The sequence below is a fragment of the Sylvia atricapilla genome, chromosome 3 (assembly GCF_009819655.1).
Source record: "Sylvia atricapilla isolate bSylAtr1 chromosome 3, bSylAtr1.pri, whole genome shotgun sequence".
NCBI classification, from domain to species: Eukaryota; Metazoa; Chordata; class Aves; order Passeriformes; family Sylviidae; genus Sylvia; species Sylvia atricapilla.
Window position 1 is genome coordinate 56883409 of NC_089142.1, and position 20491 is coordinate 56903899.

General features: G+C 43.7%; 2 protein-coding genes and 1 non-coding gene across 4 annotated transcripts; 2 read left to right on the forward strand and 1 right to left on the reverse strand.

Moving 5' to 3' along the window:
- The first annotated feature begins 1101 nt into the window (after positions 1 to 1101).
- On the forward strand, positions 1102 to 9788 carry TCP1 (t-complex 1). Its single transcript, XM_066315446.1, has 12 exons — positions 1102 to 1268; positions 2807 to 2892; positions 3654 to 3782; positions 4152 to 4249; positions 4567 to 4677; positions 5376 to 5557; positions 6154 to 6280; positions 6600 to 6775; positions 7493 to 7616; positions 8559 to 8751; positions 9067 to 9230; positions 9484 to 9788. The coding sequence occupies exons 1-12, from the start codon at positions 1196 to 1198 to the stop codon at positions 9698 to 9700; spliced, it is 1680 nt and encodes a 559-aa protein (XP_066171543.1). The 5' UTR covers positions 1102 to 1195; the 3' UTR covers positions 9701 to 9788.
- On the forward strand, positions 2100 to 2235 carry LOC136359841 (small nucleolar RNA SNORA29). The gene has a single exon (XR_010743350.1). It is a non-coding gene; the product is annotated as a small nucleolar RNA SNORA29 (small nucleolar RNA).
- A 188-nt stretch (positions 9789 to 9976) lies between the features above and the next one.
- Positions 9977 to 18617, reverse strand: ACAT2 (acetyl-CoA acetyltransferase 2). Of its 2 annotated transcripts, XM_066315448.1 has the most exons (9): positions 18476 to 18617; positions 18241 to 18375; positions 16916 to 17097; positions 15976 to 16093; positions 15041 to 15184; positions 13866 to 13988; positions 13017 to 13171; positions 10791 to 10901; positions 9977 to 10217 (listed from the first exon to the last, which is right to left on the reverse strand). In XM_066315448.1, exons 1-9 carry the CDS (start codon positions 18522 to 18524, stop codon positions 10050 to 10052), a joined length of 1185 nt encoding a protein of 394 aa, XP_066171545.1. In that variant the 5' UTR covers positions 18525 to 18617; the 3' UTR covers positions 9977 to 10049. The 2 variants fall into 2 exon arrangements, with proteins under 2 accessions (XP_066171545.1, XP_066171544.1); XM_066315447.1 differs by lacking the exon at positions 18476 to 18617 and having other exon boundaries at positions 18241 to 18442.
- Positions 18618 to 20491: the final 1874 nt, after the last annotated feature.

Below are 20491 nucleotides of genomic sequence, written 5' to 3' on the forward strand. Positions count from 1 at the left end.
CTGAAAAGGGACCAAGGCGCGGAAAGAGCAGCGGGTAAGAGCAGCAATAGGCGTTTCGAGAACTACCATCATCATCCTGTTTTAGGCTTCTTTCCAAGCGCTCCTGCAGCACAGCGGAGCTTCTTTGCCTTCTCAAAGCATCCTCCTGCAAGCATGGCCGTGCAGGAACCCTACTTTGGGGCCGTATTTAACTGCTGCAGTCCTGAAAACGCATTTAATGAGCCATCTAAGAGCAAATTTTGTTAAAAGGAGGCTGAAGGCCTGGTGAGACCCTGGCACCAGCTGGCAGATGAGCTCTGCACACTGCCACAGGAGCCTCCTGGCCCCACAAGGTACCTGCTTGTCAAAATACAAGAAGCCTGATCACACCATGCCCTACGAATCATTACATGCCCATACTGAACCTTGCAGATTCCCTATCTCCCCCATCACTCCCCGAGACTTTTCCCTCAGACTGCAGCAATTTTTTCGCTGTCCTACAAGCATCGCCACTTAGCCACTGAAAAGTGGTAGGGTAATGGGGACAGTTACAGCTCGGAGACCTTCAAACAACACAATGGTGCCATTATCAAGTGCACACAATCGCAGTCATGACTTCGGCTTAAAAGCGTTTTGCCTGAAGTATCAGCTTAAATCTCAGTTTCTCCAGGAAGCAGGTCTTCAGCTTCTTTATCTTTTGGCATCTCAGAACCCGAGATCGCTATCGGAATTTGCAGCCCTCCCCCGGGATCCGGGGTCGAATCCTGAGCAATGGCCCGCGTGTTTGAGAAGCGCAGTTACAACCACGCGTGCCGAAGTCCCCGCTTTGGGAAGGAAATTATTTCCCAGTGCTGGGCCGCGGGCGCCACTCCCCCGCCCATATTCCCTACCCCACCACCGGCGGGCCCTCACGCGCCTGCGCGCCCAAGCCCGCGACACATTCTAGAAGCCCATGGAAGCGCCCCCGACCCCGCCCCGTCGCGCGGCCCCTTTGTTCAGCCGCGCCCGCCAATCGCGGCTCGAGGCCGAGCTGCTCCGCGCCCCGGGATTGGGCAGGCTCGGGAAGCGGCCCCACCCCCCGGGGCGTGTCCCGTCCCTCCGCCCCCTCGCGCAGGGGGGCGCGTTCCCAGCGTGCCTCGCGCCGCCCCGGCCATCCCGCCGCCCCGCGCCCTCCCGGCCCTTCCCTGTGCGTGTGGCGCCGCGCCCGGGCGGGAAGATGTCGGCGATGGAGGGCCCCCTGGCCGTGTTCGGCGAGCGGACCAGCGGTGACACGGTCCGCACGCAAAACGGTAACGGCGGCGCGCCCCGGCGAGGGCCGGCGGAGCGGTAGGGGGAAGGGAGGGGCAGGAAGGAGCGAACATGGCGCGGCCATGGTCACCCCTGCCATGTGCTCACCCGCCCCGGCCTTCCCGGGAACCCCCGCTCCTCCCGACAGACTCCTTCCGTCCCGGGCCGCTGCTGCCGTGCAGGGAGAACGAAGGAAGGATGGAGGGAGGAAGGCAGGCGGCGGAGGAGCACACGCCATCCCGCGCCGCTTCCCGGAGTCTGAGTGGCGACGCGATGCCGCGTCCCCCGCCCTCCTTCCCTTGGTAGCAGCCAGCGCCGTGCCGAGGCGGCGGCTGCTGCACGGGGGTGGCTGTGCCCCGTCCCGACTGCGTGGGGCCTGAGCCCGCAGGGCCTGCGGGGAATTCTGCGGGGGAAGGGGCAGTCGGGGAAGGTCCCCGCTGCCCAGCACAGGGAATAACCTACTTGGGAAAGTGGGGACCGCCCTCGACATGCGTGTCTGTAACTGGTTCTCAAACACATTACCCATTGCTCAGGATTGTACCACAAGTCCTGGGGGAAGGCTGCAAACTCCGAGGCCGATCTCAGATTCTGAGTAGACAAAAGCCAAAGACTTGCTTAAAAGAGGTTGCTTAAAAGACTGAGATTAATTCTGGTAGCTCCGATGATACTTTAGGCAGCTCGCTTAAAATTTATGAGTCTTGCCTTAATTCACGGGTGAGATTCCACGGGATAATGGCACCTTTAGTACAACGTTATTTTTTCCAGAAAGCTGCCATTAATCCTCCTAAACAAAATAAATTATTGGGTTATTTAAATGTCTCTGAGTTATAATTATTCCCATTTAACTACCACTTATTCAGTCTCTAGTTTAAGTGGCTATGCTTGTGGGATAGAGAAACATTTGCCATGGTCTGAAGGAAAAGGTTGATTGTATCTTTTTCCTATATGAAGATGGCAGAACAACCTTTAAACGAGCCAGTGTTTTAGGGGCTTTGTGTTGTTTTAGTAGTGACTCAGTTGTAGGAGTAAATGTTTTGTTTCAGTCACAGGCCTGATATGGACCAGAAGATATTTTACTGATTGATGTGTGATGATGCCGTTGTTCTCTGTCTGCCCAGAACTGGGGACTAAATGAGGGTGAAATCTTGTGGCACCGCTTGCTGCAGTCAGAAGCAGCAGTGCTTCCCACCCCTCCTGCTCTAACACCGCTGCTCTTCTGACCTCACTCCTGTCCTTCATCTTACCCAGACAGCAGAAAAAGCATTCTTTTCCTGGTCAGTCAGTTTTGCCAGGTTAGCTGGATAAACCAACTGGAGGAAAGAGTGAGGTTTGGCGCAGATTGTATTTTTTTATTAGCAGCCTAGCAAAGTAAGGTAAAGCTTCAGGTTAGATAGGCTGAAATGTAATAATAATAGATTAGATCGCTTGTTGTCAAGTTTTTGATTTATTGGTTCTTGGCACCATTTCTTATAAACCTGAGAATCATACTGAAGCTGGGAAGATTAAACTTTTTTTTTTCTTATTTCTTTCATTTATTCAGTTACGGCTGCATCTGCTATTGCCAATATTGTAAAAAGTTCTCTTGGGCCGGTTGGTCTGGATAAGATGTTGGTGGATGATATTGGGGTAAGTAATGTTACTTTAAGAAGTGTCAGGAGGACTTGTATTCTTGTATGAAAGTGCTTCCACTTAGTGCAGTTCATAGGCCTAATGTGCGTGTGCCTGTTTTTTCAATGGTTCTGAGAGGGGTAGGAGAACTGTGGTAAAATTGAGTACTGTGTAATGTGTGTTACATCATTTTAGTTTCATCTATTGTGGTGGTAATTTACGTAGTACAGTTATTTCTTTTCTGTAGGTTAGTTCTTGTAACCACTTAAAATACGGGTCTCATTGTAAGAAGTGAATTTCATCATATAAATCAGGTTTAACAGGTGCTGGCTTGTATATCCTGGTCTCCACACTAGGAGAAATAACAGAAAAAAAATCAAGTAAATCACGACAAAATTTTAAGCATCATGTTGTATTCTAAAATGTTTCACGCAATTGAAGAGAGTTTGTCATTTTCTACACTGATGTAATATAATACTTTGTTGGAGGGAGGCCATTGCGTGGCTACTTAGCCAGTATTTGCAGAATCTTTGATGAGTTTCTGTAACATAAAGCCTTTTCTGATCAAAAAAAAAAGTGCGGATTCTGCACTGGTAAGATTTCTGGTATTAGAATGCGACTCCTGGTTAAGAAGAAGCAGGAAAGTTTTGGTATAAATAGTTATTTTATGGACAAATGCAAAGAATAATTAAACTTTTTTTGTATGTACATTATGAAATGCAACAATGAAAGTGTAATAGAAGTGTACCTCATATGCACATTTGATTTCTAAAAATTAGGACGTGACTATTACTAATGATGGTGCGACCATTCTGAAACTGCTGGAGGTGGAACATCCTGCTGCAAAAGTCCTTTGTGAGCTGGCAGACCTGCAAGACAAAGAAGTTGGTGATGGGACCACCTCAGTGGTATGTAGCAACTTTTATAGGCAGATAATATCAAAAGTCAGTGTTTAGATCTGGTATTTTCCATAGATGCTGGTTTCCATATGCCAAGTGGTGCTCCGGGAGGGAATTTGTTTACTTCTATTTCATTACTTCCTGTTTTGAAGGTTGGTGATAGAGGCTGAATTGAGGTTTCTAATTTTTAACGGCTACAAGAAATGAAGTACCAGCAAGGATACTGAGTGTTGAAAACTTGTCTGAGACTTGGGATACTGTGGAGGGGGTTGGAATTAAGTAGCTCTCACATCAGAAACTGTTTTTAGTTCTGCATTACACGGGGTAGTTATTTTGTTTATGTAGAATGCATGTATTTAGTGTTTGTAATTTTAACAGGTAATTATTGCTGCAGAACTTCTCAAAAATGCAGATGAGCTGGTGAAACAAAAAATTCACCCTACCTCCATTATCGGTGGATATCGACTTGCCTGCAAGTAAGAAGCTGATCTAGTTCAATTTCTGCATTTTGTGACTGCATTAATACAGACTTTTTGGCACCAATTGGAATATAGTGGTCTGTTGCAGGGGTGGTGAGGTTTTTATTGGGTTGGGTTTTCTTGTAGACTTCATTTTTTTCTAATTGTATTTCTGTACTCACATAATGAAATGACAGTCACATTACTGTCCTTGGAGAGCAATTTATTTTATCCCTTTGCTCTCTGAGGTAACATTTAAAAGAGCTAAAAATGTGTAAGTTTTCATCTTTTTGTGGAGATGGTTCCATACCAGTGTATTTGTGTTTATTTTACAGGGAAGCTGTCCGCTACATCAATGAAAATCTTGTTATTAACACAGACGAGTTGGGCAGGGAGTGCCTGATTAATGCTGCTAAAACATCCATGTCCTCGAAAATTATAGGAGTGTATCCTTTAACCTGATCAAGTGAGTGAAGTGAGAGTGGTTGATTAGAGAGCTTCAGGAGCTAGACTAGAGTATCCTTGGCAGGATACATGTTCCTTTTATGAACGTGACACAGTATTTAAGCTGTTGTGTTCATAACAGGCGTTTTTCAGATATTATGACCTGGCGTGGGAAAGCATCTTCAAACTTCACAATTTATTTAAATCTTGGTTGGTACATCATGATGGTTTTTAAGGGGTATTGTTTCCTAAGAATTGCTTTGCTTGTTAGGGAGACTAGACTAGACAGTTGTGTGAATGGAAGAATGTGGTACAGAAGTACCTGGGGAGTGAATTTAGAGGAAAGAAAGTTGAATTTTACTCCATGGGCACAGAAGAACCTGCATTTTTAGCTTTTTAGCAGACTGAACACAGGATATGTATTTTTCTTTAGCAACAAAAGTTACATAAAATGTAGGCTTCACACTAGTTGTCATAATTTTTTTACCAGCTTCTAGAACGACTCATTCCTTTAAGATAATGGTAAGGAGAGCTAACACGTTTGTGCCTTTCTGAAGCTTTTCTGGAATCTTGGTTTAGGCACTGTCAGTTATTTCTGTTCATAGTTTGTTTTGGTTGCTGGGTTTGGTTGTTTTTTTTTTTTTTTCCTTAAGCATAATACTAGCTTCCTTCTTCAGTTTTAACCTTAACAGCCTTTCAGTGACGGTGATTTCTTTGCTAACATGGTGGTGGATGCTGCGCTGGCAGTTAAGTACACAGACCAGAAGGGTCAGGCTCGGTACCCCATCAACTCGGTCAATGTCCTGAAGGCCCACGGGCGCAGCCAGAAGGAGAGTATCCTTGTCAACGGCTACGCTCTCAACTGTGTGGTGGGCTCACAGGGTAAGAACAGGCTGTGCCTCTGAGTCTTCTGTGTCAGCTCAGTCCCCTTTGGCTTTCTGCACTGCTCTTCTTATTGGCTGCGTTCATTGCAAGGCAGCTGGGTTTTCAGTTCCAGAGCAATTAAACAAGAACACAAAATACTGCACTTCACTAGTGTTTCTTAGGCTAGAGCCTGCCAGCTAGCTGTGATCCACAAAGTGTTGGTGAGTTGGTGTAGTTTTCCCTAGCTCAGTGTCAGCAAGGTAGCATTGTGGTCTGGTGGAACATAAACCCTTCCCTTGTGGGGAGCCAGTGCCAGGTCTTTTTGTAACTGTTCCATTTAGCACAGCTGTGCTGTGATTAGGTGACTTAGAGGATGTGAGACTGATGGGTCAGATTGTCATGGTCATGCACATTTTGGGGACAGGGTGCGTAAAAAGATAACACAGGAAAAGTCTTGATTGGCATTTTTCTGCAGTAGGGAAGAACTGGAGATAGAGAAGCAAACGGTAAAAATCTGAAATGTTAAAGTAACATTAATTTTAGTCTCTAATGCTGACTTGATGTTTTATTAAACTGATTTGACAAAATCCTTCTTCCTTATTTTTCCTCATCAGGTATGACCAAGAGAATAGTTAATGCAAAGATTGCATGCCTTGACTTCAGCCTGCAGAAAGCAAAAATGAAGCTCGGTGTTCAGGTTGTTATCTCAGACCCTGAGAAGCTGGACCAGATAAGACAGAGGTGTGTGGAAGGTTGAATAACTGAGGCAGTGGGGTTTCATAAGCTTGATTTGGTCTCTTTAGTTGAGGTGGCTCAGTGTAGTTTTGGCTGAGTGCAGGAGGTAAAAAATGTTTTGAATATTCCCAGCAATACCAAATAGTAATGAAAGAAGCCTTCACTTCTGGAGGCAGAACTAGTATTAAGTCAGTTTTCATTAAATGCAAGTATGTTTATGCAGTCATCCATTCCTGCTCTGCATTAAGGTTTCAGGAAATTGGCTGACAGGCTGTGATGGCATATTTTCAATACCTTCTTATAACTTTGACATCAATCTTTGCAGGGAGTCAGATATTACCAAAGAAAGAATTCAGAAGATTCTGGCCACTGGTGCCAATGTTATTCTCACCACTGGAGGTATTGATGATATGTGTCTGAAATACTTTGTTGATGCCGGAGCTATGGCAGTACGAAGAGTTGTAAAAAAGGACCTTAAGCGGATTGCTAAGGCATCAGGAGGTATGTCTGTATAAGAACACCTGGTTTATAATTTTTTTCTTCAGAGTAGAAGCTGTTAGGGTATTTGTTAACTGATTTTAAAAATACAGCTTCTTTACATTCAAGATTAGGATGAGTTAAGCTGAGCCACTTCTTTTTTAGCTTTAATGTTGCTTTTAAGTGACCTTTGTCAAAGTAATAGTAAGACTAGATTGTTGAAGATTTACAGTGGGAGAAGAAGCTGTCTTGCACTGCCAAGATTGGCCTCTTGTAGAAACAGGAGCCATAATTTGTGTTTATTTAGAAGTCTTTATTATGCATGCATTCATAAGCCTCTGTTTAGATAGTTAAGTACATTGTTTAGATAGTTCAAGATGAATAAAGAACTCCTAAATCACTAAATACATACTTAAAAAAAAAAAAAAACTGGTCCTGTACATACTTTTATCTGTCTGTTCTTAAATTTGGAAGAAACCACTGTCATTGCAGTAAAGCATGGGCACTTGTACTGGCTGTGAAAAAAGAGGTGCTGTAAAAGTTGAACAAAAGGAACGGTCAGTTTATCAGTTGTAAACTGAAATACTGAATTGCTGCCTGAGAACTGCAAGTGTTGTTTAAGAAAAATCTATTTAACACAGCTTTTATTTCGGTTTTACTTTCTGTACACCTATGCTGGGAAGTGGGCAAAGGATTATGTGCAGGAATTGAATGTTAACTTCACTTTTTTGTCTGTTAAAGCAACCATATGTTCAACCCTTGCAAACCTTGAAGGTGAGGAGAGTTTTGAGGCATTGATGTTGGGACAGGCAGAAGAGGTGATTCAAGAGAGAATCTGTGATGATGAGCTGATTTTAATCAAGAAGTAAGTATGCTTTTAAAAATACTCAGTTTTGTATATGTTCTCTACTCTACACTAAGTTCAAGACAAAATTCTTTTTATTTACTTCATGCTATCTTAAGTGGTTGGAGTAGTTTACACATGGGAAAGTAGTTATACACAAATCCAGTGCAAATTAGAGGTGAAAGTATCAGTATTTAACCTCTTTTGCTGTAGTTGGATACATTTTGTTAACTGCAGTATATAGGATAGTTAGATTGCTAGACAGTTACTTAGCTTTTTGTGCATAAGCAAGTGTTTCTAAACTGGCTTCCCTTTAAAGATGGTAAAGGGAAATAGGTACCACCTGAGTAATTTCATCTGAACAAAGAGGCGTGAACTAAATCTTTCCACTTGTAGTGAAAGACAGTGTTTGCTTGTTCTGCTGTCACTGCTGTCTGGTACCTGAAGACTTAAAATATCAATTAATTTAATGAGAACATACTTCGCAAAATGAATTTTCCACTGCTTCAATATCCCTTCTGTGTTCATGTTCCTGTGGTGTCACCTGAGTGTGGATGAAACGCTCCACTCTGCCTCTAGCACTTGTGTGTCAGCTGCATGGTGACAGCCTTTTCTAGAACATTGGCAGTCACTAGCTTACTTGAGGGCTGTGCAAAAAGGGCCTTTCTTACTAAGTACACTTTTCTCTCTTTGATGAGAAAACATCTTGTCATCACACTTTGACAGGTAGCTTTCTTTAAAACACTAAAATTCAAACTGGGTGCTTACATGTTTGGAATTAAAATGGTGACTAAATTACAATGTATGTATCTTGCAAGGGGATGTAGCAAGTTCAGGTTTTCTTCTAAATGTTGAAATAATGAGGCTCAACTGAACTTGACTTTAGAATAAAAAAATTACGAAGAATTTTAATACATATTCCATCCAGTACAGCTGACTTCTGATTCCTGTTTTTTTTCTTAGTACAAAGGCTCGTACTTCAGCATCAATTATCTTACGAGGCGCCAATGACTTCATGTGTGATGAAATGGAGCGATCTATACATGATGCTCTCTGCGTTGTCAAAAGGGTTTTGGAATCCAAGTCTGTTGTCCCAGGTGGTGGTGCTGTAGAGGCAGCACTTTCAATATATCTTGAAAATTATGCAACCAGCATGGTAAGTCTTGCACAAAGCAGCGATGGTGTATATGTGTTAGACTTGCACAATGAATCTCCAGGCTCTTGTTTGCATCTACTAGAAGTAATTTGTGGTTCATGAAAACCTAATCATCTTACAGAATCTAAGATGGTTCTTTTAAATTTAGGATATGAGATAATTCTTTCTTTGATAATTAGACTGTATGGTTGTTTGACCCAAACACAGGTTTTGCATGTGAAAACCCCTACCTATTATTAGCGCTTTTCTTGATCATGGCTGTATTTTTTCCTCTTGTAGTAGCTATTGGTTTGAAAACTTTTTTCCTCTTTCTAGGGATCACGTGAACAACTTGCAATAGCAGAATTTGCAAGATCCCTCTTAGTAATTCCAAATACACTGGCAGTGAATGCCGCTCAGGATGCCACAGATCTTGTTGCAAAGTTGAGAGCATTCCACAACGAGGCTCAAGTGAACCCAGATCGCAAAAATCTGAAATGGCAAGTATCTATTTGTTAGAAGGCTAGTAAAAGTGATGTGGGTTGGTGACCTAGATGGAAAATTGTTCTCCCAGATTACTGAACCATGATTTGCATGGTTAAAAAAAAAAAGTATGTTATCAGTGAACTCCTCTGCCCCTGTCCTTCAGTCGTTTTTATGTATTGCTGTAACAAAGTAATAGCTACAGAGCATACTCCCAGCTGTATTTCTACTGTTTCTCCCTCCCCATCTGACAGCATTCCTTGTTTGCAGGATTGGTCTAGACTTGATCAATGGAAAACCTCGTGATAACAAGCAAGCTGGTGTCTTTGAACCAACCATGGTCAAAACTAAGAGCCTCAAGTTTGCAACAGAAGCTGCAATTACTATTCTTCGAATTGATGACCTTATTAAACTGCACCCTGAAACTAAAGAAGAGAGAGGAGGGTGCTATGAGGATGCAGTTCAGTCTGGAGCACTTGAAGAATAACTTAGGCTTTATTTATGTTTGTTTCACTTACACTTCCCACTCTTATAACTAAAATGTTAATAAAACAAGTGGTTGAATGTTGCTGCTATTTTCTTGTGAACAAACTTAATTTTTGAAAGCAAGCTTGGTCCTTGCAGTGAGAATTTAGGCTCTAGCATGTGTTAACAACTGGCTCACCTCAGTAACCACTGACATCTTTGTCAAGTCAGCCACTGAATGTCAACAAGTAATGGTGTAAGCTTATTTACTTTTAGGCAAAACAAACAAAGTGTGAACTCCGTTATCAGAAGTTTATTAGTAAAATGCTTCAAAGGTAGTTCACACTAGCTCTTCATTCATTCCCCCACATTTATCTCTCAACACACATGGCTATTCCCATTCCTCCTCCTATACAGAGAGCAGCAACACCACGTTTTCCACCAGTTCGTTCCAGTGCATATAGAAGAGTTACGAGGATGCGACAACCAGAGGCGCCCAGAGGGTGGCCAAGAGCAATAGCTCCACCCTGTACATTGATCTGAAAAAAAGAAAGTCAATAGAGACAGTGAAGAACATTAAACTGGCTTAGCTGATGACGTTTCAACATCAGTGACTTCACTGGGATCTACCCCTTGATTATTTTTGAGCTTGAAACCCCAGACATCATTTCATACAAGAAAATGCATATGAGTGCAACAGCTGGTAATAATCAGTATTTCTTCTGCAAGGGTGCTATCTTCATTGTGAAGATAAGAGGTGAATTTAGGGAGGGGAGAGTAATAGCCATGCTTTTTGCCATCACTGAAAGAATACTATGGCAAACATACTTGCAGCAGCAATTTCAAATTCTGGATTAAGTGTGCTTGAGCAGTTGCCTAGATTTGCATAAAAATCCATTGCAACAATGTTGGAACTTGTTCAGCTGGGAAACTGCCTGCCAGCAAAGCCAGTGGACAGAGCATGTGAGGAAATGCCTGCTGGGGTTCCCACCCTATTTGCTTACACCAAAGGGATTGCAAGAGAGCTGTGCTCACCCCTACAATCCAGATGCACAGAGTACGACAAATTTAAATTGCAGGAGGCAAAGTAATGCCAGCCTACAAATCATTACCTTTTCTGGATTTACTTTCAGTTCTTTTGCTATTGCAACAGATAGTGATGCAAAGGCTTCATTAATTTCAAACAGGTCAACTTCCTCCAGAGTCCAGCCAGCTTTGTCAATCTGAGAAAACAATACAAATAGGACCTTATTATCTTTTAGGCCTTCCTTAGCACCAGAGGAAGCTTTTCATAAGATGTAAATTAGGTGATTTGAAGCTACCACTTTTAAAAAGTTGAAGGAAAACAATTATAGCCAGCATTGGTGACAGAATTCTGGAAGACTACAGACTTTCGTGTCAGACAAGTCAGGACAATGAGCTGCAGTAACACTGGCAGCTCATAAAAATCTTGACTAATTTTACAAGTGTAGCAGTAGTTGGTGCAATTGTAAGAATCAAACTGTACATTTCTAGTGCTACCTTACTGGTGCTCTTACTAGAACAAGCACTGGATTCAAAAGCAGGCTTTAACAGGTAAAAAGCAATTTCTTTAGGACATAGTCTTAATCCATTAGGGAGTCTCTACTTAACACAGGCTTTTACACAGGAGATAGTGAGCTGTCAGCCATCAGTGATCAGTGCCACATCTAATTTGTCCAGCCTCTCCTGCCTTTACATTGAAAGCTGCCACTTTAGGCTTTTCACAGGTGACTATTTTTGAAGATGGTTTGGCTCGTGTTTTCACTTGAGAAACCTGTGATGTAATTGCCTATTCTGGTACAGGCTTAGGCATGTTTCACATATTTACATTTTTACTTCGACTTACTTTGTTTCTAACAGCAATACTTTTATCAGCGGAATCATCAGCAATGATGTTTCACAACCTAGGCTAGCCACACTGGTGCACCTCCAAGGCTGTAGTCATGGAGAGCCTTTTTCTACTGGATAAAATAGACAGTATGGAGTATCCCATTCTTCTGGGAAATGCTTAAGATACACTGTGTTATAGTCATTCTCTTCATATAAAGTACTCTAAAATTCTGAAGTGATAAGCATAATACACTGAAGGTGTGAACATTTGATAACACACATTACAAAGTTTATCACAGAATCACAGATCATTCTGGGTTGGAAGGGACCTATGAGGATCATCGGATCCAACTCTTAAGTAAATGGCCTATAAAGGGATCAAAGCCACGACTTTGGTGTTATTAGGACCGTGCTCTATGAAGTAGTGTGCCCTTTTTCATAGTATGTATACAGTTACAGGTACAGCTTGTCTGTCCCACAGTTTAAACTAAAACTTCAAAATTTAAAATTAAACTGTACTCTATATGCAGTTACTCCACTCTTCATGTAAAAGAACAGTTGGAGATATGGTAAGGAAAAGCTCTAGCATTACAGTTCTGATTCTCTTGTCAAAAGCCACAGAGCTTGGGTGAGCTCAAGTCAGACCTACACATCACCAGGATATTTCAGAGGTGAACAAAATAAGGCCTTTACACAGTATTAAAAAAATAAGGAACAGTAAAGCAAATTTTGTTCTTAGCTCTTTTCATGCTCAATTTCATAGCTAAGCTTTAACAAATAATCTGCTGGGGCTGCCATGGGTTATATCTGTACTAGCAGTGTGGTACCAACAGGGCTGCACACTGGGGCATTGAGAACCTTGTTCTGTGGACTGAACACTGAGCACATCAGTGGGTGCAGTAGTGCTCTGAGCACATTAGATGTGGTTTTGGAATGCACCTTCCTGTTTAGTTACACCTGAAAGGAATTCAGCTTGTAAGCTCCAAGTTTTTGCAGGCCAAACTGAAACACAAGGGGCACCATCCCATTAGTGAGTACAACAGTGCAACAGGCCACTCAGTGGCCCTTCCCTTTGTGTTGCACTCCTGCAAATACAATCAGGCAAATACAATCTGAAAAATAACCTGGCCCGACACAGCATCAGAACCATATTACTGAATTAGGTTAGTTACACACATCCCTGAAATTTGATCTTTAGCCTCCTACATTATCTAGGTACCCTTCCACAAACTTGACTAGTTTATGCTCTAAAGTCCATTTATACACATATGCATTTGGGTTTTCTTTTTCCAAAAGTAGGTACTAGCCTAATAGTGCTAGGATTCCTAATCTTACATACTATACTATTTCGAGCCTTTTTTTCACATAGTTTACTTTTCCCCACTAAGTTTTCTTTAGAACAGGGCAAAACCAAGACATGGCCAGAAAACAAAAAGCAATTAAAAGCAAGAGTTTTAATGCAGATGCATAGGTAAGTGATTACTTACAGCTTTCCTTATTGCTGAAATGGGCCCAACTCCCATAATAGATGGATCTATACCTGTCTGAGCCCAAGATACAATTCGAGCCAAAGGCATAAGACCTCTCCTAGCAGCCTCAGATTTCTTCATTAGAAGAACAGCTGCAGCTCCATCATTTAAACCTGTGGGATAACAAAAAGCTTGTATGTATTTGTTGGACTTTGTGGCCTTTACTGTACCACTTTCTCCTGCTTGCATAAAATCACAAGCTAGACAAAACAAAAATCACAAATCATCTATTGGTTTAGGTCAGTACTGTTCATATCAGCCAAGTCTGTTCTCTGCCACTTGAAACTATATTGCTGTTAATATTTGCTGACACATTTGTGATTCTATTTGGAAAGCAGCAGGTGGAAGAATCAAAGTACAATCTGAAAAAGAAGTACATCAGATTTGTTAGGCAGGCTTTGGAAGGGGCAGCATAAGGACGCAGGAAGATGTTTAAACGCTGCTTGTGGCAGTCCCACAGGAGTAACATTTTCAAGCATGAATTGTTAAGTTTTCCATTGTCCAGACCTGCAGTGTCAGAAACCCTTAGACAGTTTTAAAAGGAACTATTCTTTCCAGCCAACCAAATATTGCTGTTATTGTCCAAACTCTTGTACTGTTTCACAGAAAACAAAGAAACAAAAGACATCTCTGTAAAGACATCCTCCACCACATCTAAAATGGAGTTCTTCTACCCATGTTGTCAAACACACTGCCATTTCCTGCAAAGCAGTAAACACACAGCAGTCACACCCCATGCAGAGACCCTGCCTTGTGCCACAAGCAGCTACCATTCTTTTCTATTTCATTTAAGCCAGATGGACCAACCTGAAGCATTAGCTGCTGTTACTGTCCCAGTTCCATCTGTCAGGAAGCAGGGCTTTAACTTTGCCATTGTTTCCAAGTTGCTCCCATGTCGAGGGTGTTCATCTATTTTAACTTCTATAGGACCTGCAAAACAGAGCATTGTGCTCACAGGAGGGTCTAATCACACAAACACGTCTCGAAAAGAAAGACAGCAAAAACAACATGCTGAGTGGGAATATACACCATATTCCTTTCAACTAACAAGGCATTCTTACACTGGAGACAGCTGCCAACTCAATGAAGTTTAACAAATGGCTGTAACCCTCCAGCTCCTTCTAGCAGTGCAGACAGCTCAGGTTTTCTAAGACAAACACTAGCAGCTAAAATACTGTGTAGTTGTGCAAAAGCCAGTATTGTTCTTGCTGTTCCTAAACCACTAGCTTCTCTTTCAGCAGGAGGGTATATTTCAAATTATACTTCTGGTAATCTTGTTACAAAGAGTAGTCAAGTGTCATTAAATGTTATCATCCAGACTGGTATAAGCAAATAGTTTGTAGCTGGCCTAAGCCAAGACTTTTCCTGCAGGGTCTGTTCAATGGAATAGTTGAAGAACTGATTCTTGATTTCTTTTTGGAAAATTCAGATTTGCATCTACCTCACAAGGAGCTGGGGAATTCTCCTGCTCTAGAAACAGACCTTTGGCTCAAGCATTGTAATGGGTCTGTTTATATCCCTCACAGATCTAAAGAGAAACAGACCCATTATATGTAACCTTACTACATAATTAACTAGTAACCCTAATTATTTTCACTCTCTATTGTACTAGGTGGGCAGAGTTTGCCAGATCAATATGACTGTTGTAAGTTTGCTGCAGCAAGAGTCTTAAGAAAATTAAAAATACTGGGTTTGGTACTATATCCAAGCTATGGCAAGTCAGTGCTTTGTCTAGGTTGTTACTCTATCTCAAATAAAACACACCAGTAGTATTTGCAGAAAGCTATGCTGAGATATTTCACATTTGCATTGCTTCTCTCTTATTTACAACATAACCACTGAAAGCTGAAAAACAGAGCAACAGGCTACATGCATACAAAAAGGTTTGGTAAGTAGGAAACAATCCACTGATTACAGGATGCATAGCAGAAAACAGATTTTATTTTCCTTAAAATCAGCTCTCATTATCCATTCATACTTACCTTTTTTAGAAGGTACAAGAACAGGAACAATTTCTTTCGTAAAATAGCCAGCTTTCTGTGCTGCCTCTGCCCTGTTTTGTGACTGAACAGCAAGTTGGTCTTGTTCCCCTCTACTGACTTGCCACTTCTTGGCCACATTTTCAGCTGAAACAGGAACAAAATGCACACTGCCATCAGGAAATGACAAAATTTTAAGTTGCAAAATTGTAAGCACAAATGTAGTCATTAATGTTTGCTGTAGCAAGCAGCTGAGTTTGTTGAACCGTTCTCATTCCAATTTCCTCATTTTGTTTACTGATGATTTTCAACTGTATTTTCACTTGAGGGCGAAAATTTCTGTTCTGAGGATGGAATCTCCTCCCAGATGATATTATCAAACCAAATACAAATGCAAACAAGCTTTTGTAGTTTATTGCTTCTCTGAATTACTATGCTCAGATCTCTCTACAGCCACTTCCAGGAAAGGGAAGAGTTCTGAAGTCATTCTGTTGCATAAGCAGGGTCTGGAAAAGCACTTGGCTGATCATCCCATCCAGGGTGCAATAACCTGAAGCTGCAGAACCACACATATCCACAGGACACTGCGTAACTCCCCCCACCGTAAATCTGTGCTGTTGAATGCTCCAGTTACATACAGGGATTATTTTTATTTACACTTTTTCTGAAATTAAATTTCTCAGATGTTGAAGAGATGCAGAGAGATTAGCTCAGACAGAAGAAAACCCGGTCCAGTAGCTTTACAAACAAAATGGAAAATGCCTTCATTGCCTTACAATATTACATCTTCCTTTTTTTCTTTCTTTCTTTTCTTTCTTTTTGATGACTACAACATAAGAACAGCTTGAAACAGTTACTTGTAACTTTAGATTTCTGAAATTTCCTGTCAGTGAATTCTTTCAGTAGACCATTTCATTTTATTAACTGTCATCACTTACCCGTTATGCCCATATGATACTGATAAAAAGCATCTGTAAGGCCATCAAAGATTATAGTGTCCTGCAAGGAAGCCTCTCCCATTTTCACCCCAGCTCGCATATGAATGACATGAGGAGCCTGCAAAAGCATATTTTGAAAGGAGTGAGATGGTTACCTCTCCAGGACACAATTCAGACAGACCATTGAAGAGACAGGCCCCTGCCTGGTGGCTGGAGGTGCCCACCCCAAATCCTGGTAGTCTCTCCAGCTGCCTGCTCTGCCTGTTCCTCCAAAGCCTGCCAGCTGGGTTGCCATTTTGTCTGTGCGTTCCCCTGATAGCAGTTCACCACCTTGCAAGTGTAGTTTCCTCTCCACAACCATTCCTGGGGCCACATGGCTGTGGCTCTCCCATCCTACTAGCCTGCTCCAGTTAGTTCCCAATTGCACTCTCCTGTCGAGGAATTCAACATCACTCTCAGCACAGGCAGCTCAGCCCTGGCAGAAGAGGCCCCCTGTGTCTTGGGCACCACATCACCAGCTCAGGCCCATTCCTGAATACAACCTTGGGATGAACACCTCAAAATAAAACTGCTTTGCTTTCTTTCCAATCTCTAATTGCCTAGCAAACAAGAACATTTTCAGTTATTGGCCTCTTGTAATACAAAAATCCTGTCTATTGTGCTCAGTCACAGGCAAATCATTCACCACAACAGGGCTAGATGGAAATGAAAATGGACTTTTAAATGCAGTGTGTGTTTGCAGGGCACCTTTTCAGTAGCTGCAGTATGAAGTCTTTTCCTTTTTTTAAAAGATACATGCTACTGAATGTCTAAATTCATTTGCAAGCACAGAGACCCTTCCGATCTGCCTCCAGGTGCCAGCCTGGAAACACAGGGTTTCAACATCGGGTTCATTGCTCCCAGTATGTCAGCACAATGTCAGTCTAATCCTCTGCTTTACCTTGCTCATACTTTCCATGCCCCCTGCAACCACGATGCTGGAGTCTCCCATCAGTATGGACTGAGCAGCCAGACACACAGCCTTCAAGCCCGACCCGCAGATCATCTGGCAGCTCCAGGCGGGCACAGAGTACGGGATTCCTGCAGCCACACTGGCCTGCCGGACGGGGTTCTGGCCAGCACCTGTGGGAACAGGCAGCATTTTGCTTTTGTCTGTTCCTAGAAACACAAATTTGTCACTGTTCACAATACCCCAATTCCACAAAAAATTAGAGCTCGCTCCTACTTTTAGCTGATGAGTAGAGAAGTACCCAGCAGTAATGTATAAACAGAAACCTCTCTCATTTATATTGATCACTAAATAGCTGCTACTGATAGTTTTATATCTATGACTCTGCTTTTGATGCCAGGTCAGAGGAAACACTACTTCAGATCAACCCTAGGCTGTTGTATGTGTAAGATGAGAATCATTTAAATGGCTAGTTGCTGAAGAGTTTCTTTTTGACATCTTCTGTACATCACCAGCAGTTAAACTTTCCCTGAAAGTTCATATAAAAACCACAAGCACAACTATACATAGATGGACCTGAAAGCTTCCAGTCTTTTTTGTGATCTTGAGGGAGATAACAGGAGCACTATATTCAAAGAAAACAGTCTTCATCTGCATCTCCCGAGGCCAAAGCTCTTTGCTCAAAGAAAAGGAGAGCACATCATTCAGCAAGCTAAAAATATAGAGGAATCTGACTAATTTTTAAGACAAAAATATATATTTCCTTCCTCCATGTTTAAAATACAAACTGGCCTATGATTCTACTGATTAAACATTACCCTAGAAAAATCAGGAGCAAGTTCAAAACAAATAATTCCCTGCCAGTTGCATTTTCGTTAAATCAAAATATTTGTCTCCAAACAAGTGGCATCAGAGATCTCGCAGGTCGATCCTGCAGATAAACACAAATGCAGACCTGGTTCTTAAAATCTCAGGGTTATCATTACTTAGGATGGTAAATTTAGAAGCTGAGATGACCAAGGTGAGAAGGATGCTGTAACAAAGAAAAGAAACTGACATTCACACATGCACTGTTGGCTACTTCAGGGATTAAAAACAAACCAACCGAACTATCCCCCACAACACCCTTTCCAAAACACCATCCTTTCGGTCACCCAGAGCGTATGGAGAAGCAGCCACGATGCCTCTCAAGTCCTTTGTTAAGGAACCGTGCTCCCTACGGCGAGAGATAACGTCCTGGAAGGTGAAACCTGAGCCGTTTCAGTGGGACAGCCCCGAAGAGATGCGGCCGCGGAGAGGGAGCGCCCGGCCCGTACCTGCGGTGAGGACCTGCCCCAGGATCACCTCCGACACCTCCTCGGGGGCCAGCCCGGCCCGGCGCAGCACCTCCCGGATGGCGGCGGCGCCCAGCTCGTGCGCGGGGAGCGACGACAGCCCGCCGTTGAAGGACCCTGGGAGAGGGGACACAGAGGGAGCGCGCTCAGCACCCGGACCCCCGCCCGGCCCCAGCGGGAGCATCCGCCCCCCGGCGCGCCCGCCGCTGCCTCTCACCCACGGCGGTCCTGGCGGCGGACACGAAGACGACGGGGTCCGCGCTCATGGCGGCAGCGGCGGCGGCGGCGGGAGCGGAGCGGAGAGAAGCAGCGGAAACCCGAGCGGAGCGGCGGCAGCGGCCGGAGCGAAAGCGGAGTCGGCGCCGGTCCCGCCCCTCGTCCGCGGCCGGGCGGGGCGGGCGGACGGAGCCCGAGCAGCGGATTCGCCGCCGGGCGCCTGAGGACAGCGCGGGGGCCGGGCGGGCGGTGGCGCGGCCGGGCCGCCCCCTGGTGCGATCGATAGGGCGAGGCGGCCTTGTCCGGCTCCTTCCCAGCCCCTTCCCGGCTCCTTCCCAGCCCCTTCCCAGAGGGGCGGAGAGAGGAGCGGCTCCGCCGGCCAGGCCGGCGCTGCCGGGGTGGGTCACGTCTCCGTGCCCCCCGCTCGCACACCCGGTGCCTGCGCAGCGCCGGCTGCCAGCTCCGTCTGGATTATCTATTTGCAAAATAAAGCGTGCGGGTCAAGTGCTCGCTTGTCATATTGCGGCTTTAAGGACAGTTTGTTTATTTCATCACAGCATTTCCTAGGATCTGCGTGAGCAGGAAGAAAGAATAATTTGAATAAAACTATACAAAACTATATCGCCGGTTTGATCTGCTCAGCAGCTGATGCCCAGAGATTAACCAACACCCAACTCGGCCTTTAAATTTTTTTTTCTTATTTTCAGTAGAAGCCTGACATATTATATATATATATATATAAGGCAGTGCTCCGCCGCTGGCCCAAAAGCTGTTCCTATCTGACCTGACGAAAGAGGCAAGCAGGAGGCTGTTCCCAGGCTACGTCCATGGGAATGATGCCGCCAGGGGAAAGGTGAGGCAGCCTGGGAGGACGCGGCGCTGGCCGCAGGAGCTCCTGGCAGCCGGGGAGTGGAAGGAGCCGGGCGGCTGCAGCAGGGGCCGCAACCCACAGCAGGGCGGGCGGGCAGGAATGTTTCTCTGCGGGGAAATATAGGTGGGAAGCCTAGAGATGCCAGGTGGGAAGCAACAATATTAAGGCATCTGGAGAAAGAAGGGACAGAATAAAGGGAGGAACCAAGAAAGTAAGTAAAAACAACTAAGAACAGTAAAAAAAAAAAATTACGCGGGCTGAAGTAACTGGTCTATTGCACAGCCTTGATCTTCAGTCCCTACTCCTTCCTCATTCACGGATAGCTGGCCTAAGGGACACACCAACCAAAGCACTGCATTGAATTTGCATCTGAAGGCCAAGAAGATGGTTAGAAAATGTGCCGTTGCTCCTACCTTAGCTACAAAGTCTGGAGACTTTTTTTTTTTTCTGTCCAGGTAGTAAAATTCTGTAGGTTTTCACTGAGAGAACAGAAGGACAAATTAAGTCCTAAAAAGCACACAGCATGTGACAACAAACACCAACAAACATAAATGTGGTTATATACGCAGTGAATGCACTAGCATACCTATGGTCGCCTCCTGCATGTCAGCTAATCTGAACCTGGCCATATTCAATCTGCATCCACAAAATGCTTCTGAACCTTCTGTGTGGGCACAATGAGCAACGGGGCACTACAATACCTGAGCTGGATTCTACTGACTCCTATCAGCCTCTATTCTTGTATTAAAAAGCTACAGCATTACTAGATAGGGAAAAAATCCTACTTCAGCTATAGAGAGGAAGATTTGCCTAGATTTCACCAATACCTCTGATAAATCACGCCACAGGACTCAAACACTCAAAATACATCCCTCCTTGTAGATAATTTGGTCTTTGTGAAGGATAAGGCTAAAGCAGAAAACCACGTGTCCTAACATTTCTTCAGTTTCTTTGGGGTTTCCAGCTTTCAGGAAGAGAAGAATTACCTCAGATATCTTCCGGAAAGAAAATCTCTGGAAAATCCTGCATGCAGCCAAATGCTTAGGTGGACTGATGTATGAGTCTCCTAAGGAGATGCATTAAAGGATGCATTAATTGGCAATGTGCATACACCACTGCTTTTCTTTAATGATGCTGTGCACTCAG

Excerpts from the sequence above, each read along its gene's own strand:
- TCP1 (XM_066315446.1), top strand. The coding sequence starts at position 1,196 with ATGTCGGCGATGGAGGGCCCCCTGGCCGTGTTCGGCGAGCGGACCAGC. Across the intron at positions 2,893-3,653 it reads TGTTGGTGGATGATATTGGG|GACGTGACTATTACTAATGA; the intron begins GTAAGTAATGTT and ends TCTAAAAATTAG. Across the intron at positions 3,783-4,151 it reads GTGATGGGACCACCTCAGTG|GTAATTATTGCTGCAGAACT; the intron begins GTATGTAGCAAC and ends TAATTTTAACAG.
- ACAT2 (XM_066315447.1), bottom strand. The coding sequence starts at position 18,442 with ATGCTCCCGCTGGGGCCGGGCGGGGGTCCGGGTGCTGAGCGCGCTCCC. Across the intron at positions 15,185-15,975 it reads GTATCATATGGGCATAACGG|CTGAAAATGTGGCCAAGAAG; the intron begins GTAAGTGATGAC and ends TTCCTGTTTCAG. Across the intron at positions 13,172-13,865 it reads AACAGCAGCTAATGCTTCAG|GTTTAAATGATGGAGCTGCA; the intron begins GTTGGTCCATCT and ends GTTATCCCACAG.